The sequence below is a fragment of the Rhipicephalus microplus genome, chromosome 9 (genome assembly GCF_043290135.1).
Source record: "Rhipicephalus microplus isolate Deutch F79 chromosome 9, USDA_Rmic, whole genome shotgun sequence".
NCBI lineage: Eukaryota > Metazoa > Arthropoda > Arachnida > Ixodida > Ixodidae > Rhipicephalus > Rhipicephalus microplus.
In genome coordinates this window covers 78,811,406-78,838,088 of record NC_134708.1, presented here as the reverse complement: position 1 = coordinate 78,838,088, position 26,683 = coordinate 78,811,406, and the positions used below count along the sequence as shown (strand labels likewise).

At 44.0% G+C, this 26,683-nt stretch overlaps 1 protein-coding gene across 2 annotated transcripts; it reads right to left on the bottom strand.

Moving 5' to 3' along the window:
• On the bottom strand, positions 1 to 26,683 carry LOC119163187 (nicotinamide N-methyltransferase-like). Of its 2 annotated transcripts, none has more exons than XM_075873918.1 (4): positions 26,561 to 26,683; positions 7,862 to 8,012; positions 5,166 to 5,373; positions 1 to 998 (listed from the first exon to the last, which is right to left on the bottom strand). In XM_075873918.1, exons 2-4 carry the CDS (start codon positions 7,989 to 7,991, stop codon positions 539 to 541), a joined length of 798 nt encoding a protein of 265 aa, XP_075730033.1. In that variant the 5' UTR covers positions 7,992 to 8,012; positions 26,561 to 26,683; the 3' UTR covers positions 1 to 538. The 2 variants fall into 2 exon arrangements, with proteins under 2 accessions (XP_075730033.1, XP_075730034.1); XM_075873919.1 differs by having other exon boundaries at positions 26,557 to 26,664.

Sequence of the window (26,683 nt, the reverse complement as noted above, 5' to 3'; positions counted from 1 at the left end):
TTCTCGGAGAAATGTTTATTCATAGTATTAATGAACACGTTTTAGCGTCCACACAGTCTAGGCCTTTTAGAGCACCACGCCCCGCGCGTACGTCCTTGGATTAACGACAACGCCGGATGTAAAAACTATACTGTACTACTCTACTATACCATACTATACTAAATTCACAGCGTAGGCGTCCGAATGCTTGCGGCCTGTTCGATAGACTACACGGATGTCGTAACCTTGAAGACGTAGCGCGAAACGAGCTATAGGTGAGCAGATGGATGTTTTAATGACGACAACCAACATGTTCACGGTGTATATGCCATACTTCATTCAGTTAAATTTCAACTGTGATTGTGCGCACCTGCTGATCTTCACTTTCTCTGACTACGTTTTTATTAGCACAGGTAAACCTTTCCAGAACGAACATTGACCAGTTGTGCTCTTTTGCGCGAAAAAATTTTTTTCTAAACATAAGAGAATTTATACAATCCATTGTATTTTGCCGAAAAATAGCAATATGAGCAAGCATTCAGTCGTTATCATCCATGTTTTACACCACAGTACCATTTTCCCCGTACAGCTTGCGTCCCACTATAACGTAAGTGGCTTCGTAGCTGATGTAAGGCTGCATGCTAGGTAAGCCTTCTTCGCTGCTCCAATGCTCCACGGTGAGGCCCGCCTTGGTGAAGGAACTCTTTATGGAATCTTCGCTGGAGCTTAGCGACGAGAATGTTTTCGTGCAGACGGTGAAGCTGGGATTTCCCGTGGCTCCACAAGCTACGAGGACGCCACCGGGTTTTATCAGTTTGGTGAGGTTGGCTACTGCCACCTCGTGTGCGGCCTGGTTCACTGAGCCGCTGTCCAAGCATAGACAGGCGACTACAGCGTCGAACTGTGTTTCCTTAGCAGGGCCCAACAAAACACCGGGCTTGGAAATGTCGCAGAGCGTCACTTCACTGATTGCATTGCGCGTCCTCGCAATGACATCGCCGGCGCCGCACTGTACATCCCTGCAACCAAGAAATACACGATGATTTATTAAAAGAAAGCAAGACACTGATGACCATATTACTTTTTTCTGTGCGCTTTTATATGTGCCATGTTTTTTCAGGGCATCAATGCGGACCTTCGTAATGACGCGTGAAATCGGAAGAGTTCAAGTACTGTGTCTGGATGGCACTTGTCTTCATAGGAAAACTAATAAAACTTTGTTCCACGACTTTACGTTTTCAACTAAGTTTACTAAATCAAAGGCCACGAAGAACAGGAGTCTAGCGTGTAAAACAAAGCTGGATGAGGTGAACCGCTTTCACACAAAATGTTGGTCGTCAGTAGGAGCATCTTGGAATATCCGGTTGGGCGAGGCTAAAGGAGACACCACCCAGGCGCTTCGTGGAGATTCTTAACCGGTGAAGCTAAAATGTGCGGCCACAGGTGATTGCAGAAGTCACAGCCCATACAAAACTACCGCCCGTTAAACTCCAACCGAACCGCAAGGGCTTGGCGAATGCCTTCCCACCAATGCCACGTCAACGCTGTTCTGCTGTAAGGCCGCTCTCTCAGATCGACATTTGACAGTTTTAGTTTACCGTTAACGTGATAGCGAGGGTTAAAATATTAGCGTTACCGTGCAGCAAACATTCGTTGGTTACAGACTCTTAAAGTTTAGCGGGATAGTGTTAACGTGGTTGATGTGGCTTGCTTGGATGGTGGCGGCATCTGTCGGAGGGTTAAGTTAACTAAAAAAAGAAATTAAAAACTAAAACGAGAATGTCTGTCTGTGTTACCGCGCGAAGCAGTGTCAAAAGTTTTTTTAGTGATAACAAAAGTTAATTATTATAAATCGTGCTTCAAACGCGAGAAAATACATCTTGCCAATTCGTTTAAGTCATTCTTCTCTATTTAGCCGTAGAGACCTTCGAAATGGCAAGATATTTCAAAAACTACGGTAACTTATCCGTAATACTCGGTCATCGAAGCTAAGTGAAGGCAAGCGAATCCTTTTTAAGCAGACGTTTGCTGCGAAATAAGTTAATCTTTCAACAAATACGCCAAAATCACTTCAAAGCGGGCGTCCGAAAGTGCCATTATGCTTACGTACACTACGTACACCGTGCTAATACAGTAACGTTCAATCTGAAGAATAGCGTGCGTGAGCGGTACGGGTCACGTGCGTTGGTGCGCATGAAGACTTCGATCCCGTTGTCCCGCTAAGACCGTTATCTCGCTAAGTCTGGTAAACTATAACTGTCTATTGTCGCTTACTTTCCCCTGTGAAAGCGGCCGGTGCGCAGTCGGTGCTGGCGCTTCGGCCCCCGGGCCTGCTTTTGCGCCCGATGTACTGCATGAATTCTCTCAGAATCACTTGTCGGCACCGTTATTGTAAAGTTGTCTGTTGTTTCGGAGTCCGTGCGATCTAAACGCTCCCTTTGTGGAAGTTGTCCATGCCCTTCCCAAGTGGAAGTGTGCCATGCGCTCCTCATGTGGAAGTTGAAAGTTATGATCACCCGATGTGGAAATTGTAAGTTGAAAATGCTGTTATTGGGCTCTGCGGCACGTATATACGATAAGACGAACGACGGTGCTGCCGATGGTGCGCGCGCGTGGTTGTGCCGCATACGTCGTTCTCTGAGAACGACGCCAGTTAAGGCGGACCCAATAAAGACATCGCTTCTAATGGCGAAAGAATTTTCGCCTCGTCAAACCACGTTCAGCTTCTAAGTAACATGAAACGTGTGGAGCGATGGTCGAATGCGCTTAGTGCTAGCTTCCTTTATTGAAAGCTTCTTTCGGCAGCTTGTTTTCATGCCGCCTTGTGTTAATCGCGTTGATAGCAGCAGAGATTGCGCGCTATTGTTGTCAGTACCTTTAAGTACGCAGGGAACGTACGGAATATACGTTAGTGTCTCTATATTTGTAATGAGAAACGACTGTGCGTCACGCAGCACTGGTCTCCACTCAGCATGAAAATCAACATCATTAGCCTGACTACAGCAGGACAAAGATTCCTCTAATGTTCAGCCGATGAAGTCTGTCATGTTCTTGCAGCTGCCACGTTATACCCGCAAATTTTAGCGCAACTGCCAATGTAAATTGCTGTCTGCCCTCGCGCGTTATCTTTCTCTTGCAATCCAGTAAATTACTCTTACTGACCAGTGGTTATCCTGCCTACGCACTACACGCCCCACTCATATCTATTAGGGGAGAAGCTCCTTAAGGCGTGGGCTGTGCGTCCCCTGTATGTAGCCACCTCTCGTTTAGTTCTTGCAGTGTCCACTAGATGGCGGTACCATCTCCTGTATGTCGCCTCCTCTCGTTTAGTTCTTGCAGTGTTCACAAGATGGCTGCACCGTCTCCTGCATGTAGCTACCTCTCGTTTAGTTCTTTCAGTGCTTACTAGATGGCGGGACTTGTAGCTGATGATGAAAAGATGCAAGATGTTATAAACTAGACGGCGGTACTTGTAGTTGATGATGAAACATGCGAGATGTTATAAAATAGGAAAGATGTCACATATGGCACGTGTCATTGGTGGAAGGCAATCGTTCGATTTAGTGGGGCGACGTACGCTAGGGGGAGCATTGTAATAAAATCGAGTAGGCAAAATGTACGGAAGATTCATGGTTTACCAGGTTTTCCTCCAGAGCTTCGCCCACTCATCATCATTCACTTCGTGGATATGGCGGCACTTTTTCTTTTTGATGTCAACTATGGTGTCATTAACACCCGTGTGTTTCCTGAGCCCTTCTGCGCTTTTCAGGTCTTTTGAGATTACACCCATCATTTTCATTTCAATTGATCGCTGCGTAGTCCCCAATTATGGTTCAACTTTCTTTGTAAGTCGCTTGGTTTCTGCTGCGTAACTAATTACCGGTCAGGTGCAGCTGTTATATACCTTCCTCGTGAGGGATAGTGGCAGCTTATAATTCATGATTTGAAAATGCTGGCCGAATAAGGTCCACTGCATCCTTATTTTTCTAGTTATTTCACTATTTTAATTTGACCCCATGGTTACTACCTGCTCTAAGTTCTTAACGTATTCTTAACCTTTCCCAGTGTCTCGATACCTATCGCAAAACTCTGTCTTCTCCCTAGGTGGCCGCACACCACTTCACTATTATGCATATTAATTTTCACACCCGCTCATCTACTTTGCTCCTCCAATTGAGTAATCATGAGTAGAAATTCGTCCCCTGAGATACTCAGAAATACAACGTCATCAGTGATTTGCGGGTTACCAAGGTACTCTTCATTAACTCTAAACCCTACTTCTTCACAATAGGGACACACGGTGTTTATTATTGGGGTGCTTGTGTCTCTCTCTCCTACACCCCTATTTATCGAGATTCAGTTGCTTTTTTCATGGAGGTCTATGGTGGCTGTGGATCTGTTGTAGATTACTTCCAGTATCTAAGCTTCGTCAGCACCTCGATTCTGCTATGTCTGCATGACCGCTGAGATTTCGACTGAATCAGATACCTTCTCGTAATCTATGAAAGCTCCATGTAGGTGTTGGTTGCATTTTGACAAATTTTATCGATTGGTAAAGGGAAATCTCGGTGATATGAATCTGGCGGAGTCACTGAAAATATTCGTGTCACATGAAATTGTTATCCGCAGAAGTTATGGTAGATCACCACGTGACGAAAAAAAAAACAAACCTGGAGCATGTTTTCATTTATTGTCTCTCTCAGGGCCACAGCGACGTAACGAACACCTATCAATAAAACTTTTAGACATGAGTGACCATACTTGCACTATTACGTGTACAGCCCGTATTCGCATGTACCATTGAAGAACCATATGTGTAACCAACGACAGCCAATAGCCGTTGCTAAACTTCGTACGTTATTTTGCAGGACACCAATGTACTGCGAAAAAAAAAACAAAAGCTGCCGGCATCTTCAAACGAAAGAAATGATCTAAAACACCATAGAACTACTCGTGTAGACCAAAATACCGTTGTTTGAGCGCAGTTTTTTGGTAAATATGAGCAACAGTCTCCGCGTAGTTGACCCTTAGATTTTAGTTATTTTTACACGTAATCTTTAGCTTATGTTTTTGTTAGCCTAGAACACACTATACTCGCCGTTAAAAGCTTTTCGATGTACTTCTTACAGATGCTGTGGTTCTTAAATATTAAGCTTGAAAGTCATGGAGACGCTGCCATAACTTACGCATGTCCTTCGATAACGGCAAGACGCTTTGCGAACGGCGTCCAGTCCTTGGCGTCGGGCGCAGCGTCCACCCACTTGCGCACTTCCCGGATGTTGGCAGGCACTAGGTCAGCCATGACGATATGCTGGAATGCCACTGACGCTGCCATAGCCGTATACATACAGGGACCGCAACCCACTTCTAGAAGAACTCCGCCTTTAACGAGATCTTGGGGTAGGGAAAAAGTTGTACATTTTGTGAGCAGCACTAGGACATAATATAGAACGCTGCCAAACTTTATGTTCGTATATGAAGGATTTGAACTAACTCCGTACTGTGAGAAAGCCGAACTAACAACGTAGTGTTGTCGCTGGCAGTTGAGCATTGTAGAAAGCTCTGGTTAGCAGAAGCAAGAAATACGCGCATTAACAGTTTTAGAGTAGACTATATATTGTCGGTTATTTCTCTATAGTAAACCCAGAACCTCGCACTGCAAGAAAAAAAAGAATTCGCAACGGGAAGAGGAAGATAACGAAAGGAATCAAGGTGAGGTTCAACGCACCGAAAGCAAGAAAAGATGAACAATGAGAGAAAGGGAAGGAAAGCTGACAAAGCTTTTTAAATTGTTGTGTGCTTAGGACGAGCAGAAATACCGCAGAAGGGTGGTAGCTGCACTATAAACCGAGAATACGCTGCCCAGTCTACTACAAGTGGTCGTGTCCGATAACTGCGGTCGCGCTAGTATTCACAAGCACCAAATGCTTCTGATAAGTTTTATTAGCGTTCTTAAAGAGGTACGACGTACACATCAGTAGAATGAAAGGGACAACACTATGTTCTTTCTCATTTCTGACATTGCATGACCAATTGACCGGAGCACTCGAAGCGGCTTTTTTGAGCAGTAGTGTTGACCTCGCCTTGGGTACCCTGCTACTCAGGCTCATGAATTTTAGCGATGACGTGTAATGGATAGTTGAGCAGTAAAATTTAGAAGGTGACCCTCCACTGGTTACAAAAAAAGCACGTGAGTACTCACTAACACGTGCGCCATTCCCGATTTGAAGTGAAAAACTTTGGCACCAACCCCATGCATTAATTTACTACACAGAATACGCCATATTAGTCGAACCGTTAACTTCCTGAGTGACATGAAACCGAAGATACGACTTTCAAACACTGCCTCCTGGATGCCATGCCTCTTTCAATTAATTATTGCAAAAAAGTACAGCAGGGAAGAGACAATGCGTATGCAGACAGCCACTAGCAGGTGTGTCATGGAATGACGGAATAATACAAAGCGGGTCTAAGGAGGACGTTATAGCGTAATATACAGTAGTTTCTGTCATTGGCCACAAGCATCGACAACAAGTATGTGTGTTTGGTCTGAGGCAAAAGGAAAAAAAAAACATATCGTGTAGATGAGTTGTTATAGAAATTGTGCTAAGCTTTTCTCCTTCTAATATGCCTAATTGTACGCATGTAAACTCGAATTTATTAAACCGTGCCGCTGGCTAATCTTCGGCCTTATCAGCAGGGACGTGAAAAAAAAAGGAGCAACAAGTAGCCTATACGAATAATGATTGAGGCTTCAAATGTAAATGAAGGAGAAAGCTACAACATATTAAGACTTTATATGAAAAAGATTGAAAATATGAAACATGAAAGCGGTTACAAGAAACACGAAGATGACGACATTCGCAGCTGAAAAAAAAAAAGGTTCTGACAGATTAATTTGCTATTGCAGACATATTGGTTTAACAAATATCTTGTTGTGCTTTTCATAATAAGTCACTTGAAAAGATGGTAAAAAATTATTTCTTTATAATTTTATGGTGCATCACCTGCGTTCATAAGACGTTTGTTAAAGTGGGCGCCACTGTGTAATGCGAAGTATGCCATGTTGAGCAGGAATGAGCTTGCTGTACTGCGTTCCGAACACTTGAGATTACCCTCACTAAATCATTTTTGAGGATCGAGTCACCTTTTTTATGCGTTATTTTTAACATTTCAGAATAACTTTTTTTATATTACGACAAAAGAACAATCTAGTCGTCCATATATGTGACCCAATTAGTTTTTCATTGCAATACCAGCCTTCTGTGCTCCCTGCAAAGGTGGCTGAATAGATCGAGTACCCACGATGTTGATACAGATATCCTAAAATTCAAAACTGCAATACGAGTTCTCTATTTGAAATATCCAGTCAAAACACTATGTTGTCCTTTCTCGTAAAACCATGAAGTTTATTTGCCTTTTGCGAGAAAACTGTGATAATTAGTGCAACCCTGGCTATCAAGCCTCGTGTTTTCTCCTAACTCCTTCAATTTTGCAAAGGTACCAGTAGTGACTGACTTTTCCGTAACCATTTTGGTCCGCCTACAACTCTTCTGAATGTTATCGGCTGATCAAAATGATGCACTTCATGTTTGTTTTGAACTTGTTCTCTCGCATTTTTTTTCCAAAGTGTAATTGTCTCCTTTGAACGCAATCTGATCTTCGGGAGCTGTCGACCTTGGGTATTCGTCAAAATGTAAGCGCTTTGGTATAAGCTATCTCTTAGCATCTGGTATCATGAATATACGTCTTATAAGCGCTTGTCTCTTCAGACGTTGGAAGGAATAGATGCGTGGCAAAGCCATTTCCTCACCTTCATCCAATACGCTCATTTTTTTTTCAGGTGAATTATGGAAACATATCCACGTGGTCACTTTCTCACCTGAAGTGAATATGGAGTGCATTTCCTGAAGGATATGTTTCAGCAAAGGCCACATTTTCTCGGAATGGGCTGGATATTGACTTGGAGAAAATTCTGCACTGATGTGTGCGACAAGTTGTTCTTGATCCATGAAGCAGAGGAAACGTGAAACCTTCCATCAGCAGAGGAAATGAGAAACAAAGCAAACTTGGTTAGGATATCAATAAAGAAATTCTTTTTTTATAATGCGAAGCATTTCTTAGTGAACTTCGGCGATTTTCAGTGTATCTATCTATCTATCTATCTATCTATCTATCTATCTATCTATCTATCTATCTATCTATCTATCTATCTATCTATCTATCTATCTATCTATCTATCTATCTATCTATCTATTTATCTATCTATCTATCTATCTATCTATCTATCTATCTATCTATCTATCTATCTATCTATCTATCTATCTATCTATCTATCTATCTATCTATCTATCTATCTATTAGTGAGTACTCATGATGCCCTCGCAGCCGTTTCGCTAGCTTCACAAGCACCAAATTTGGTATTACGGGATGTGAACGGATGACGAAGAGATGAGACTGGTGCAAGTACAATAATCATGTGATGCGTGTCATATGACAACATGACTACATGCTACACTCATGATGCGCCCGCGGCCGTTTCGCTAGATTAATATATACCAAATTTGGTATTATGTCATGTGAATGGATGACGAAGGTATGTGACTGGTGCAAACATGATAATTATGAAATGCGTGTCATGTAAGACCATGGCTACATGCCACACTTAAGGCGTTAATACACATAGAAGCGACCCGGGGCCTGTGTGCTCCAGCGTTCGTTTCGTCGCGTCATGCCGGTGATGCCACGCCAGGCGCCGATCTGCTTGGCATATACTCGCAGGCACGTGCCACACTGCATTGTTTTGACGCATGCGCGTTTGAGCACGCCCGGCGTCGCTGCGTCACGAAGCTAGGCAGACGCGGTGCATTCTGGGTAGCGTGGTTGGTGCGAAAAGCAGCATGTCGCATTTCGCACCGGTTGCCGCCGGGCTGCGCCGACAAACGCTGGTCACGGCTGGGGTCAGTTTATAGTGTTCGCGTTTTGGTAGCGTAGCGTCGCTGCGCCTAGCGTGCGCTCGTCAATGTTACGTCGCACTATATTTCGCCCTTCATGATACTCTCCCCGCTTTTTCGCCAGCTTCATATATTTTTGTTGGGTGTTACGGAATGTGAATGGACGACGAAGGTATGTGACTGAAGCAAACATGATAATCATGAGATGCGTGTCATGTAAGAACACGACCACATGCCACGCTCATGATGAGCTCGCGGTCGTTTCTCTTGCTTCAAAAATACCAAATTGGTATTGCATAACGTCAATAGACGGCGAAGGTAAATGACACATCCGAACATGATAATCTATATATTCGTGTCATGTAAAACATGACTACATGCTACACTCATAGCACGCTCGTTGCCGTTTCGCTCGCTCCACATATACCGAATTTGGTAATTGTCACAAAACAAGCGCTCAAAAAAGGGCGCGCCGCCAAATTCTCGCGACGAAGCGCCGAGAGGTCAACGATAAAAAAAAACAAGCATCCAAAGACTCCCCGGGCACACGTCCTCTTCCCTCGGAAGCGTAGGTTCGCCAACGAACCTCCTCGCGTCGGTGGCCGAATAAGCCCTGGAAATTTCTCGATGGAAAGGGGCGTGGTGATGCCGGGTTGCGTCATCCGCCGCGGAAGGCCCCCGTATCGTCTCGCCCTTTCTCCCAGCCTTCGCTGCGTATCGTGCCGACGAAATGATGAGAACTTTCAGGAATCTCGCACGGAAGGTACTTAATCGAGCAGCCGAGATGGGAGATCAGGAGAAGAAGGAAGTTAACGCCAGAGCGCGTAGGGTATTCCGCCGTGTAGTCGGCGAAGGTTTTGTCCGTAGTGACAAAGCAGAAGAAGAAGAAAGTATGCGCAAGAGTGCGTACGGTGTTCCGCCTTGTGGGCGAAGCCTTTTGTCTTCCGTGACAAAGGAGGAGAAGAAGAGAATTTCCACCTGAGGGGTGAAGACTCGAGCTACAGGCAAGAGTGTGTGTCTACCGCTATCGAGCGAAGACGCGTGGCAACAGCTGCGTGTGGGAAGCCGACGTGTTTCCGGCGAAGAAGTTCGAAGCTTGGAGAGTGGCCAATTGAAGACGCGAGGTTTCCTGGAAGAGAAACTTCGGGGACAGCGAAAGGACAACAACGCTGGACTTTGAGGGAGTGATTCTCGGAAGAGTATCATTCAGACTTTTGTTCCAAGAACTTTGGCCTGAATGAGTTTTCTAACTCTTTAGTCTTTAAGTCTTTAGTCTTGGTTGTTCAATGCATGCGACTGCATTGTAGTGCATATTGTTGTCTGTGTCCGTTGTTTCGAGTGTGGCTGATTGTATTGTGTAGTACGTTGTTTGATTGGTGATGTAATGTATTCAACTATTGTGGAGTGTGCATACTTGTGTATTGTTTTTGATCTGCCATTATTGAGAATATAATTTTGTTTTGTTTATCAACTCTTCGGCTCTGACTTGTTCTTTGGGCCACAGCCGGCGTCCGCTGGCGCGCCAAAATGGACCACTTCTGAATGGTCCACGCTTTCGTGCTGCGGTTCGGGGGGCCGATCCTTCGGCCTTTGGAATCAGCCCGGCGATCGCCTCCCTAATTAACGGGACCTGTGACAGTAACAGGTGGGGCGAATAGATGATGAAGGTGAATGACACGTCCAAACATAATAATTACCATATGAAAGTTATGTACGGCATAATTTACCACCACCTCGTAACATTGTTCTGACTTTTAACTGACATAAAACCTTCCTCATTCGTGCTTCGCCTATCATCGATTCCCACTGTGCGTGCGATCTGCCAATTGTTTTAATAGCTTCTGTACGGGGCGGTAAACATGCTTGTCACTGTAAGTTCTTTTAATATTAAGGATTGTTTTGGCATTGAAAAGGTGCTGTAACTATATATGTGATATGTGGTACATATATATGACCATATATAAGACCTTATGCTTATCTATCTATCTATCTATCTATCTATCTATCTATCTATCTATCTATCTATCTATCTATCTATCTATCTATCTATCTATCTATCTCTGTCTGTCTGTCTGTCTGCCAGCCTGCCTGCCTGCCTGCCTGCCTGTCTGTCTGTTTGTCTGTCTGTCCATATGCTTTTCTATCTATCTATCTATCTATCTATCTATCTATCTATCTATCTATCTATCTATCTATCTATCTATCTATCTATCTATCTATCTATCTATCTATCTATCTATCTATCTGTCTGTCTATCTATCTATCTATCTATCTATCTATCTATCTATCTACCTATCTATCTATTTATCTATCTATCTATATCTATCTATCTATCTATCTATCTATCTATCTATATATCTCTGTCTATCTGTCTGTCTGTCTGTCTGTCTGATCTATCTATCTATCTATCTATCTATCTATCTATCTATCTATCTATCTATCTATCTATCTATCTATCTGTCTTTCTGTCTGTCTGTATGCCTATCTATCTATCTATCTATCTTACTATCTATCTATCTATCTATCTATCTATCTATCTATCTATCTATCTATCTATCTATCTATCTATCTATCTATCTCTGTCTGTCTGTCTGTCTATCTATCTATCTATCTATCTATCTATCTCTACCTGTCTGTCTGTCTGTCTGTCTGTCTGTCTGCCTGCCTGTTTATCTATCTATCTATCTATCTATCTATCTATCTATCTATCTATCTATCTATCTATCTATCTATCTATCTATCTATCTATCTATCTATCTATCTATCTATCTATCTATCTATCTATCTCTGTCTATCTATCTATCTATCTATCTATCTCTACCTGTCTGTCTGTCTTGCCTGCCTGCCTGCCTGCCTGTTTATCTATCTATCTATCTATCTATCTATCTATCTATCTATCTATCTATCTATCTATTTATCTATCTATCTATCTATCTATCTATCTCTGTCTGTCTGTTTGTCTGTCTGTCTGTCTGTCTGTCTGTCTGTCTGCCAGCCTGCCTGTCTGCCTGCCTGCCTGTCTGTCTGCCTGTCTGTCTGTTTGTCAGTCTGTCTGTATGCTTTTCTATCTATCTATCTATCTATCTATCTATCTATCTATCTATCTATCTATCTATCTATCTATCTATCTATCTATCTATCTATCTATCTATCTATCTATCCATCTATCTATCTCTATCTATCTGTCTGTCTGTCTGTCTGCCTGCCTGCCTGCCTGCCTGTTTATCTATCTATCTATCTATCTATCTATCTATCTATCTATCTATCTATCTATCTATCTATCTATCTATCTATCTATCTATCTATCTCTGTCTGTCTGTCTGTCTGTCTGTCTCTCCGTCCGTCTCTCTGCCTGCCTGTCTGCCTGCCTGTCTGCCTGCCTGCCTGCCTGTCTGTTTGTCTGTGTGTACGTCTTGTGTGCCTGAGGTCGTCTCCCTGAATTCGTATGTTTCAAATTTGGCGCAGGAGGACAAAATAAATTACAAAAAAGTGAATAAAGTGACGCGCCTGTCGTGTATACCCCGAAACCATCCCCTCCGAAGGCTTGACATTCATAAAAGCACCAATACTCCTTCAAACGACAGCGAATATGGGGCAAGATCTCGAGCGCATCACAAGCCCGGAAAGATTGCGAATGGAAAACCTAAGAAATCCATTTGCTTTCTTGATGATGCGGGTGACCTAACACAAGTGTCGCCTCTTTTTGTGATAAAGAAAATTCCGTTGACCTCTCACTTCGTCCTCATGTTTGCCTTGAAAGGATTTTTTTGCCGCTCAGAAAAACAGCTTGCGTTGTCACAGTTCTTGCAGTGTTAGGAAATTGTGACCTGAGCTAGTGCACTGACTCGGGCAGTAATTCTGCCTTGCAATGCAAGAACAGCGACAGCATGAGCTTTCTTGAGCTGCAAATAAACAAAATTCCTATCTGTGGCAGCGACAAGGATATAAAAGCCAGCGTTAGAGGTTTTCCTTATCGCAAGAAAAACAGGCGACACGTGCTTTGGTTCGCCTTATTTATCATTTCTTTGATGGTCCCATTAGGAGCCGGCCGGGCTTGTCGCGTGCAGGTAGTCTTGTCACATTTTCGCGGCTGGTTGTAAAATTATCGGTGCTGATGTTTTGTCAAATGTGGTGAACCTTGAATAAATAAACGCGTTCTGAATCCCACGATTGCTGCGCGTGCGTCTACTATGTGTCTAACAGGTTCTATTTTTCCCGTGGGTTGCCCCGCAGCGGTGGTCTGGTGGCTAAGGTACTCGGCTGCTGACGCACAGTTCTCGGGTTCAAATTCCGGCAGCGGTGGCTGCATTTCTGATGGAGGCGAAAATGTTGTGTGCCCGTGTGCTCAGATTTGGGTGCACGTTAAAAGACCCAGGTGGTCAAAATTTCCGGAGCCCTTCACTACGGCGTTCATCATATTATATGGTGGTTTTGAGACGTTAAACCCCACATATCTATCACTATCTTCCCGTGGGTTAAACGGTCTTCAAGATCTATGAACCAACCAGCCCCCACAACATGCATTACTGCATATTTTCCATACAAGCAGCCGATTCTCCCAACAGCACGGCCCTTCGGGTGCGGGTACTCGCTAAACCTGATCCATGGCTGGTATGAACCCTAGAATAGCTTGAGTAGACCCTGTGAATGCTAAAAGACATTTTGCGAGGATGTAATCAGAAGTGATAGTTTATATGGTGTCAATAAATTATAATGCAGTGAACAAAGTTTAAGTGCTGCAACAACACTCAGCCTATAGAACTCTGCCATTCACAACGGTTTTCTTCGGGGAACTTCTACATTCCAAAACCATTATATATAGTTAAGAGGAATGCTGTAGTGGAGATTGATTGATATGTGGGGTGTAACGTCGCAAAACCACTATATGATTATGAGAGACGCCGTAGTGGAGGGCTCCGGAAATTTCGACCACCTGGGGTTCTTTAACGTGCACCCAAATCTGAGCACACGGGCCTACAACATTTCCGCCGCATTTCCGTCATCGGAAATGCAGCCGCCGCAGCCGGGATTTGAACCCGCGCCCTGCGGGTCAGCAGCCGAGTACCTTAGCCACTAGACCACCGCGGCGGGGCGCTGTAGTGGAGAGCTCTTGGGAGTATTGTATGACTGCTATTTTTTGTGTCCACCTGAGCCCACCTCTTTGAAAATGCAGCCGTTGTGGAAGGGATTCGAATCTTGTGGTACATCTTGAGAATGAACTCAGCCTAAGAATTGCAGCCTAACGCGACATGACGAGGTTTCATATATACCTGGTCAACTTCCATTCTTGCTGCATTTTCGCCTGTCTTCTGATTGATTTGATTGATATGTGGGGTTTAACGTCCCAAAACCACTATATGATTATGAGAGACGCCGTAGTGGAGGGCTCCGGAAATTTAGACCACCTGGGGTTCTTTAACGTGCACCCAAATCTGAGCACACGGGCCTACAACATTTCCGCCTCCATCGGAAATGCAGCCGCCGCAGCCGGGATTCGAACCCGCGTCCTGCGGGTCAGCAGCCGAGTACCTTAGCCACTAGACCACCGCGGCGGGGCCGCCTGTCTTCTTTATGGTAATGTGATTAACAGCAAGCCTATGTACTCCCATAATACTGTAAAGATGTATATAGCGTTGAGTCCCCCAGAAAAACGTTAACTAAAGGTTCGCGTACAATTTGTTTCTATAAAAGGGCGACAATGCATTCAGTGCCGCCTTTACGTTGCACAGTTACGCTGTAATGTACGCGCCAGTGTATTAACGTGCCTGCTAAGCTTACGATCTGCGGGCAACAAAATTTACATAAAGGAGGACAATAGAAATGCGCTTTCAAGACACAGAAATGAAAAAAAGCAAGGGACACATACAGCGCCAATTACAACATGTTCAATATAAAATAAGGCGAGTGTCACATAAATGTGCTGAAGCAGGTGACACAGATCTTACGCATTACAAAATGCCGAGCACTTAAAAACTACCTGCCGCCTAGGCAACGCCAATGAAGCTAGGCTAACACATGACTCTGCGCAGTCCGAAATTTATTTTCTTTGGAGCGTCGCCAATTGATTATGGTTGCAGCGTATGACGGTGAGTTGATCGAACTTCGGGGTGCATCTTTGAGGCGCTTTTATATTCAGTGGCTATGTTACCGTTGGTTCCTTTACATTGTTACTGTGTTCTCTTAGGAAATTATTTAATCATTCCCTAGTTTTTCTTGTGCAAACTTTTGCACATAGAAGACCAATCCTGTAAACTACACCCTTTTAGCATTGAACAAATTTTACTTTTCTGTTCACGTCGCCTACATGGAGCTTACTGAGGCGTGACCCTTTCCACAGTCTCAATGATTTTAGTCGCGGAAAATACAACCTTTACACCTGCCATCGGAGCTTTTCGATCATTGCGTGATATGCTAGACATGTGTGCAATGACTGTTACGTGTATGTTCTCGTTGAAGTCATCATTGTGCTATTGACAAAAGTATTGCCTCATAATTTTATTAGCACCTAAGATCAGGAACAATATTTTGACATCTATTCCCTCTTAAAAAAAAAAGACATTGCTCCGCAAAACAAGGGCTTGAGTTGGCAAGTTCTTTATTTAGACAAGTATTAGTGCTACTTCACATTATGAATTAGGAGGTACAGGCAGCAAATGCAGAATATAGGGAGGGTACTTTTTGGTTGATAACCCCAGATTGTCGGGAACTTACGAACAGTGACGCCTAGTTCTAAAACTAAAATAAAACAAAAAATGATGAATTGGTTTAGATTGGTCAATTGCACTCTCATAATTCTATTGTCCATTTCTTCATATGTTAGTTATTAGAAGAAAACCTCGTGTTCAGAAAATTTGTTTTAAAATGTCATGCTGAAACTTTGCCTGAGGTTACAAGTTTCAAAACATATTTATCATGTTTCGGTGTCGCTGGCTTACTGAAATTTCATCGTACTTGGGGGGGGGGGAAGTCAATGGCCCCTCAGAGGACAATGTTTCTCGTTTTTGCTGATTTAAATGACGTAGGCCGTAGTAGACGCCATTAAAAAAATAGGAAGTCATGACAAATGGTGGGCAAACTTGAAAGTGGCGTCACCAACCACATTTTCTTTTTAACTTTAAACTTTCAAGTTAACTTTAATGTTCAACTTGGCACCTTTAATGAAGGGACGTCCCATTATCAGTTGGGGTTACCCGCTTCCATATTTTTAGCTCACTCGGCCGCTGTCGTTGGTTTTTCGGATGCTACAGGCAGGTTTACTCCCACCTCGTAGCACATTCAGCAACTTTGCTGTTGGCATAACTCTAGGATGCTCTAGTTGTGAGGCACATAGCTGCACACTGGCTCACGTGCTCTGGCAGTGTCCAGCGTTACGTGTCGCAAAGTTTAGCACAGAATAAGACTGGGAGAGGGCTCTTAAAAGCCCCGAACTCTCAGTCCAATACTCGGCAGTCCAGGAGGCCTGCGAACAAACGGATGGCCACAGTCTTCCAGTCCCGGCGTGGACGCGGTCAGCAACTGCGGCAGACCCCTCTTAGGGGTGTGTGTGACTAGTTCTTCAGGACCAAATAAAGTTTATTTCATTTGACTTCGCTCCAAGTAGACACACCCATCCTTGCGATATAAATAGATAAAATGTACGAGAATATCATTTCTAGGAAGCTTACGACAGACATTCCAGCTTTATTCTAAAAGTTATGGACCGGGTGTACCTTCACTCCTTGCCTCAGCACACTCGCGGAGCGCAGCTTGCAGTATCGAATAATAGACGTTTTAAGGGTGAAGGTTCTCAAAGCAGCACCCGTTCGCATAGGTCGGCACTTTGAGAGACTACTCCCTCATACTGACTCAACACAATTTTTTCAGCCTTCACCCTCACTAACGTTCATATCATGTCTACTCACACTCACTCCTACTATATCGCGTTCATACTCACTCCTTCTCACACTCAAAGTACTCACTCCTTGTCACACTCAGAGTACTCACTCACGTTCATGATCACTCCTACTCACACCCATGTGTACTCACTCACGTTCAAACTAACTTCTACTCACACTGAGAGTACTCATTCACATTCATACTCACCCTTACTCATACTCATGAGTACTCACTCACGTTCATACTCACTCTTACTCATACTCATGAGTACTCGCTCACGTTCATACTCACTTATACTCATACTCAGAGTACTCACTCATGTTCATACTCACTCCTACTCACACTCATGAGTACTCACTCACGTTCAAACTTACGTCAACTCAAACTCTAGGCCCTCACTCACGTTCATACTCACGACTACTCACACTGATGAGTACTCACTCATTTCATACTCACGACTACTCACACTTGTGAGTACTCACTCACGTTCATACTCACGCCAGCTAGCACTCATAGGCCCTCACTCACATTCATACTCGCTACTACTCACACTGATGAGTACTCACTCATGTTCATACTCACGCCTACTCACAGTCACTCACGCCTACTCACACTCATTGTTCATGGCTCACGTTCATACTCACGACTACTCACACACTTAGAGAAAGACGGACTGCTGGGCGAGTTGGTAATTCATTTTAACTGAGGTGCGCGAAAAATTGAAGTACAAAAGGAAGACACCTCGAGACAGTGCGCTGTGTCCAGGTGTCTCCTTTTTTCATAGGCCCTCACTCACCTCCGCACTCACATAAGAATTCACCTTCATACTTACGCCTACCCACACTCAGGCGCACTCATCCACGTACTTTTACATTCACATACTCATAATCATTACAGCAGAACAAAAGCCTCTTTCCTGTTCCGCCATTCAACTCGGCCCTTTGCTTGCTGTTGCCACATCATACCCGCAAACCTTTTAATCTCACCTGCCCAGTAAACTTTGTCTCCCCTTTTCCCGCTTTCCTTCTCCTGGAATCTACAAAATGACCGGCAGAAAACGAAAGTAATGAACAACCTCGAAAAAAAAAACAGCGCTTCGAGATAGGTGGCAGTGCACTTGAAGTTGGAAAAGATATATACGTCTAGTTAGGACAGGTAGTACCTGTGGAGCCAAGCCATGAGACTGAAGTAACTAGAAGAATAAGAGTGGGGTGGAGAAGATTTGAAAAACATTCTCAGCTCATGGCTGGTAGATTGTCACTATCCCCTCAAGACGAAGGTATATAACAGCTGCATCTTGCCAGTACGTACCTACTGCGCAGAAACCTGGAGGCTTACAAAGAGGGTTCAGCTTAACTTGAGGACGACGCAGAGAGCGATGGAAAGGAAAATAGTAGTTGTAACCTTGAGAGTCAAGAAGAGAGCTGAGTTGATCAGGGAACAAATCAGGGTTAAGGATATCATAGTTGAAATCAAGAAGAAAAACTGGACATGGGCTGGGCATGTAGCGCGTAGGCAGGGTAACAGATGGTCATTAAGCATAACTGACCGAATTTACAGAGAAAGCAAACGGGTTAGGGGGAGACAGCAAGTTAGGTGGGCAGAATAGATTATGAAGTTCGCGGGTACATAATGGCAGCAGCAAGTACACGACCGAGTTGAGTGGCGGATAATGAGAGAGGCCTTTGACCTGCAGTGAACGTTGTCAGGCCGATGATGAATATTAACATTGAGGTAGCGTTACGTGTACTCAGGTTACTCAATAAACAATCGAGCTGAACAATTGTCGCTTTCTTTAAGGGTCAGTAAGTTCCACAAACAGGCAACGACTCAGCGCAATTACGACGCACCTGCACATTCATTTGTGTCCCATGACGCGTAGTAGACGCTGAGACATCGTTTAGAATCTCAGTAATGTGTTACAAGCACTCAAAACGCGCTTTAGTAGGCTACGATGCACGCGCGCGAAATAGAGACGCTCTCGACAGCTTCAGTATACTTCACGGCCGCCGCTATGATTACCCGCCAGAACCCAAGACGTTGCCGTGCCATTCGAGTCGGCCGCTTCGTTCGTTCCACTGCCCCTAGCTTCTTCTGACAGCACTAGCGGGACAGGCGGGCGCCGGGACCTCGCCGCCAAGTCGGCGCCGCAGCGCCGCGGCCACCCCGGCCGCCCCGGCCGCCCGGCTACTGGTAGGTGTTCTGTGGCCCGGTGCGACCGTCGAGACGGCACCTCCCCTCTCTGCCTCGCCTTCAGATCGAATGCGTTGCGTACGGCAGTTTTGCATTCGAGAAATTGTGCGCATCTTCGGAGATGTTTTCCTTCCTCTGTGGGTCGCGCTCACGCGGAGACTTCGTTGGCTCCCTGCCGGCATTGACGATTGCAGGGGGCCCTATTTATGTATCTCCGGACGCGGTTAACGTTCATTGGCAGTGTGCATACGCAGGGTTATCGCGGACAGCCGAATGACACGGTAATTAACGAGTTGCGTTATGCGTATTTTTGTATTAGCCCGCGTTATGTGAACGATAAAATAAATTATCAAGGGTGATTGGGCGCTTATTGCACATTGTGTCTGCACTGTTGAAGGCATAATAAGCCGCCGAAAACTGAAGGGAGGGTAGAGATTGAAACGGCGATGCGAACAGGGTCCGATTACGCTATCGCGTACTATACTATTGACGGCGAAGCTCAACCGTCCTCCAAGCTTTTTTTTTCTTAATGGGGCACTGAGAAGGCGAAGTTTGCACAAAGCTTCGCGCTTGAGAGGTCATGGGATCACTTAAAGTTTTCGTTCAAGGCAACCTTCACTTGAGAGACAACGCAGAGATAGAAACTGCAAAATCGCTGCGCACAATGTGCGTCGCGCACACAATGTGCTCTCTCTCGAGGTCCATTTCAGCGTTTTTTTTTGTCGTTTGCGCAGTGCATTTCTTTTTTCTGAACCGGCTCGCGCGGCGATTTTTGTTAAAGGGCTTCTCAAGACCGTGTTGTTTTACATGTATTATCAGCGGGTTGCGTAGACTGAAGGCGCAAGAAGTAAGTGCAGCAAGAACGGTAGCTATAAGGACAGGCAGTTCAAATTTGTTCAGCCTAAAAAATTCAAATTAAAAGAAAATGGACGGCTACCCTCAACTCGAGTTTTGTGCAGTCACCTCGCCCCCCCAACCCCATCCGATGTAGGATGGCTCCCCCAGTTTCCAAACTAACTGAAGGCTTTTACGTACAGTAAGCTTGCGTGCCATAATGCCCGTTATTTACAACGTAGTGAGGACGCCGTTGCGATGGTTACAAATATTTATCACACTCATAGTAACTCACTCATGTTTCTACTCATTGCTACTCACACTCACAGCAACTCACCCACCTTCGCAGTCAAGTCTACTCACACACATGAGTACTCGCCCACGTTCGTACTTACTCCTACTCACATTCATGAGCTCTCACTCCTAATCACACTCACGAATACTCACTCACGTTCATACTAACGAATACTCACACTCATCAGTACTCACTCATGTTCAAACTCCTACTCACTCACGTTCTCACTCACGTTCATACTCTCTCCTTCTCACACTCAGAGTACTCACTCACGTTCATACTCACTCCTACTCACACTCTCAAGCTCTCACTCATTTCTACTCACACTGATGAATACTCACTCACGTTTAAATTCACATCTACTCACACTCATGAGTACTCACTCACGTTCATACTCACGGATACTCACACTGATGAGTACTCACTCACGTTTAAATTCACATCTACTCACACTCATGAGTACTCACTCACGTTCATACTCACTCATACTGACACTAAAAGTACTCACTCACGTTCATACTCACTCTTACTCACGCTCACAATACTCACTCACGTTCATACTCAGTTTTACTCACGCTCAGAGCACTCACTCACATTCATACTCACTTATACTCACACTCAGAGTAGTCACTCACGTTCGTACTCACTCCTATTTACACTTAGAATACTCATTCACGTTCATACTCACTCCTACTGACACTCATGAGCACCCACTCACGTTCATACTCACTTCTACTCACACTGAAAGTACTCATTCACGTCCATTCTCACTCCTACTCATACTCATAAGTACTCATTCACGTTCTACTCACTCCTACTCATACTCATCAGTACTCACTCATACTCACACTCACCGCATTCAAATGAGTATGAATGAGTGTGAGTGAGTGTACTCATGAGTGAGTATGCCGAGCTATGCCCGTTCGTCCCTCGTTGTACTGCGTAACATGTCTTACGCTTTGACCCGCAAGGTGGTGATGGTGGGAGACTTATCCTGTGCATGGTTGAACAATAAAAAATTCCCAGCGTGAGCGTTAACTAAAAGCCGAATTTTCCTGTCTCTCATTCCCCATTAGCAGCCATTGGCATGCACATCGTGCACTATCTGACAAGAAAGGGTTGCTACGTTACTAAGCGCAAGCCGTAAAAAAGTGTGCGTGTGCCACCTCTCGTTTAGTCCTTGGAATGTCCGCTGGATGGCGGTGCTTCTATATGCAGAATATATGACGAAAAGATGTGAGATGGTGGTACTTGGAGTGTTGACTAGATGGACGAACGGACCCACAGACAGATGCATGGTTGGATGCACGGACGCCTGCACGGACGGATGGACGCATGGACGGACGCAGGGGCGGATGCATGGACAAACGCAGGGACGGACGCACGTAAGGATGGGCGGATGGACGCGCGGATGGTCACACAGACGAATGCATAGACGGACGGAAGCAAGAACGAATGGACAGACAGTTGCTTCGCCCCACTCTCCATCGTTCCCCTGTGGAATCACTGCCATTTTTTAATGTCGATCTATAGAGCATAAAGGGCCGTACATTCATGAGTACCAAACAAATTCACTTTTTCGATTCAATCTCTAACTCTGAAGCAATATTTGTCCATGAGAAGGTCAAGTTTGTCTTTCCGAAAAACAGCCATTTCTTTCTTCCACGTAATGTTCCTAGATCCGGTAACCCTGAGTGGGCAACCTGATTGTAGGTTTTCGAGTTGAGGTATACTTCTATGGCGACTACATCGTAGGTGAAATCTGTCGCAGATCTTTTTCGCTTTGTTTTTTTCAATATTTCTTCAAAAAAACGTAGTGTTACACATAAAAACACACTTCACAGCTTCAGTGTCTGTCTTTTATACATGCTAACAGACAACGCCAGGACCTCCGTCCTTGTCAAGGTTGAGCACACGCAGTGAGTTTACGCTCGAGCACGATGCCACCCAAGGTGTGGACTGACGTACAGAATCAATTTTGCATGTGGTTACGACATCGGCACCACTGCTGGGGAAATGTTCGGACTCACTTGAAACGGGGAGGCTGAACGTCTCTCTTTACATGGAAAACAGCACCAGGCTACACGTCCCTGGTTAGACGACGCACTTTTACCCTAAGCCTAGGATTCTGGACACTTCTTTGGAGACTCAAGCTTTCACAAGAGCGAATAGTCGGCTTCCATGAGCCTTCTTACCCTGTGGAAGTTTAGCGCCAAGATGAGCGAGCATGGCGTGCCAGAACCATTATGTTGCCCGGCCTGCTATTAATACGTGCCAAGTACTGCACGCGAAACTTTACGCTGGTTTTGCATATGAAAGGATGGTGATGTCCTTTAACTCACTGACAAAGATGCTCGCGTGGCTCGAAATCCGATCAGTGCGCATTCATATCTCAGCAACCATATTCATTAGGCTAGACGCATAGTATTGAGGAAACGCGAGGAGTCGAGCGTTATAGCATAGCTTTAATGAAGTTATCTAAGAGACCGTGATTTTTTTACTGCGCAGATCCTATGTCAAATTGAATGAGACTGAGCTTGTAATGCGCAGACCCCTTGAGTGTACACGTGATGCTTGCCTGATTTTGCTAATAAAGAATTTGGAATCCACGCTATGTGTTTCTAGTTTGTTTGCCACTATTTATCCGCATCAAGGTGCAGAAACACCCAGCCCAGCTAAGTGGGCTCAAAGAAAAGCGTTGTACTGCCAGATCGATCCAGAGTGTTACTTTTGTGAGCTGTCGGAAAAACTTGTCTACGTCCCAAAAAACCCACCCAACCACCATTTTGAAGTGCTCCTTCTATTTCTTTGCGTCACATTTCTCCCAAAAATTTTTTTCTTGCTCCGAATTGGGCATGACACCTTAAGAAACCAAAAAGAAATTTTTATGCTGATCATTATTATTCTTGCATGGGAAAGCTTACCGCTGATAGTGCCCAATTTTGTAACAGCAATATCAAAAACACCGTGAAACATTTGTGATCAGAGCTTTTTTTTAATCTGTGGTCATTAGGAAGACGTAAATAAGACAGCGCCGCTTCTCACCATGCAGCTAATTTTACCACGTGAAAAGCACAAAATAGGGTGGGGATAGATAATAATATGCGTACTCTGAATTCAGGACTAATTGTGGAACGTTTCACAGCATCAGATTAAAGTACAGCAAAGTGATTGACTCCATCTAGCGTCGGGGCTTTTTCGCCCCGAAAGTTGTCTGTAGGATATAAATCTTACTGACAACACAAGGGGTCTGGTAGCGGTCACTATATTTCCCGATCTGTTCCTTTCTACCAAGAACGTTGCCACACATAATGACCAGTTATCAGCTCCTTTACCTACGCAACGCTCGGAAGCATTACACTTCTGTTTCTAGAGGAAACAGTGACAATGGCTTCGCGCCCTGGCAACAATGAAGTAATATAACCAGTCACTTTGGTAAAACGTCTCAAAACCTTAGAAGAAACAGATCATCAGAGAAGCTCGCGATCTGGAAGGCAGTATTTTGGAAAATGCGGCATATGCATATACGTAAGTAACTGGCCTAGCTTCGAGCACTGCACTTGAGCACACTCCTGTGGTGATTGGCGTACTACACAACCATCGCCACCGACATTTACAGCTCATAACAAGCTGCACTTTGAAAAAAAGAAAGATCAACAAATTGATTCTAGAAACATTGAAATTCACAGCTGTTTCTGACTGCTTCTCAGAAAATTGATTCAGATTGTGCGTGCTATTGCCTGAATTTTGGTTTTATTATTATGTTCTCCTAAAATTATCCCCAACAATTCTCTAATTCTTGTTTCAAGCGAAGCATGTACTACTTGGAACATTGCACGTTTATCTATGTATGTTGTCTTTAATATTGTATGCCTTGTTGCCAAGAAAAATATTCTATGCAAAGAGTGGCCACTAGAGCCTTTTCACGGCCCAGCAAGAAAGGCTGTGAGCAACCGCTAGATGGCGTACTTACGCTTGCTTTTACTCCTATGTTAACACATGTAATAGCCGCCTCATGAGGATAATGAACCCCCAAGTTTGGCATCAATTTTTGCAAAGAAGAAATTTTATTGATTTGTGCGATTTTTCAAATCCGCTCTACATCATGTCCCACTGAGGACATGCAATGAGTTACAACAGAAAACAGTAGAGTATGACTGAAAAGTGTTGTTTTTCTGCATTTATTTAGCACAAAGAGGCACATTCATGTGGTTTAGATGTACTGTACATGTGTTCCCTTGTAGTATCATTGGTGTGTAGCTATAGTGGTAAAGACACTCGCTTTCGGAGGATGAGGGTACGGGTTCAAATCCCAGCGTTGGAAAAAAAAAAGTTTTGTTATTTTATTTTATTCTGAAGACCTTATCGAGTCCGACCAACCACTCGTGGTGCTGAAAGCAGCTCAGTAGCTGAGCAGCAGGGCCCTACGGAAGTGTTTTATGTAAGTATGTTTCTTTATGCTGTTACCAGCTCACTTGAAGAAATAAATTGCATCATTATTATTATCTAATTTTTAGTTGTATTATAGACAGCACTTCAAAAATACAACTGTTACAAACAAAATATTATGATCACCAATATTTCAAAAGTGGATCGGCTAAAAAATGACATGCGATTTCTTCATCAAATGTCCATATGGTACAGGCAGTTTTAAAACACTTAGTTTCCTACGGACTCAACGATGGACTACCGCAGCGTAAGTTTATGTGCCTCGTATGCTCTATTTTGGTTTGAATGATAAGTTCTGCATAAACGTGTTCATGCTGTAGCTTTCCTTTCCCATTGTATTGCTAGTTGGTGGCAAGTAGAGCGTTTCGGTGCATTTGAATTAGGTCGATTATTTATTTTTTTGTGATTTATTGAGAAAATGTTCAAAGTGACCTAAGCTTCGACACTTTTTCCTATCTTTATTGGTGATTCAATGGCTTAAATTAGTGTAAAAAGAGAATTCCGCATCAGGACTTAAAGTTCCTGAAGATTCGTGTCGGCCTGTCAATTTCTTCTTCATAAATATACCATTATTAGGGCTTTATGAATACTTGACAAGCAATAACACTCTTTCGACATTTAGAGTTTATAACAATGAACACGCAAATTTGGGACGTTTGTTTCGTACTTTTGCGATTGTCACAAAGTTAGCTCGTTAAGATTGGTGGTTATATGCCAACTCCGATTTGCCACCAAACTTTTTATCGTTCTTCACATTTCTGTATAAAGGATCGGTATTTTCACTGCAAGATAAATGAAAAGAGCATGTCAGCTTGGACTTTTAGAGAGTCATGGCTGACATGCGATAAATCATTTTGTTTGTTTGATAACGCACTCCACAGTCTCACACTTGGCTAAGTTGCGTGGTGAAGTAGAATGTTCAGCTGCTGGTGAGAACACAGCTTGTCGATCGTCGTTGATTAAACCAACTAAATAAAAAAGTTACATTGTAAGCTTATGTACCAAGCTTTCTTCGCTGTTCTTTAGGAGCATGTCTGCTACATTGCATGGTGACTCGCAAGTTCTGATCACTGACAAATATCAAGCAATCACTTTAATTATGTGCGAAACGTTCAGCATCTTTATTCCTCAAACTATGCTGAAATGCGATTATTTTTTAATGTAGACGCACAGTCCTAAAGCGACACTGTTCACGTCTTTCTGGTCTCAAAGCTATTCAAATTCGAATTTTTTTTCCACAGATCATGCCTTATCTATGGCTAAACAAGGTACTTATTGCAGATGACGTGTTTCCTGCAGTCGTTATTATCTCAAGGGCATGTGAACTGAATAAAGGCTGATGTAGTGCGCCACCTAAATGTCCATACATGCACGAGATGATTTCGCCCATTATCACAGAAATCTGGGGATAATATGTGGATTGTGCAGCCGAAACAATAGCAATGTATGCTTACTGCGTGAAAAAACTGGGTATGCAGATGCTTCTAGTGGGTTAACGAATTCGACTTAGATCTTGAAATAGCATAGAAGCGGCTCCGAAGGGAAGCTCGGAACAGTAAATTTGCTTGTAGGTATTGTGACTTTAAAGCTGAGGCTTGGACTAGTTCCTTCATGCTTCATCATAGTCATCATCATCATCAGCCTGACTACGTCCACTGCAGGACAAAGGCCTCTGCCATGTTCCGCCAGTTAACCCGGTCCTGTGCTTGCTGCTGCCAATTTGTACCCGCAAACTTCTTAATCTCATCTGCCCACCTAACCTTCTGTCTCCCCCTAACTAGCTTGCCTTCTCTGGGAATCCAGTCAGTTACCCTTAATGACCAGCGGTTATCCTGTCTACGCGCTACATGTGCGGGCCATGTTCATTTCCTCTTCTTGATTTCAGCTATGATATCCTTACGCTTATTGTAGAACAAAAAAGGCCGCATGAAATTTTGACTGTACCCAACAGGAAGAGTGCTCGAAAACGGCGCTTACTTACAACTGAGGAGCTATGCTGGATGACCCAAGCTTCTCGGGTGCGCGAATTCACTTCGAGCTCGCTCTTCTGTGGTTATGACATAAAGACAACGCGGACGCGTCATGCAGTGTCGCCGCTTAGTCA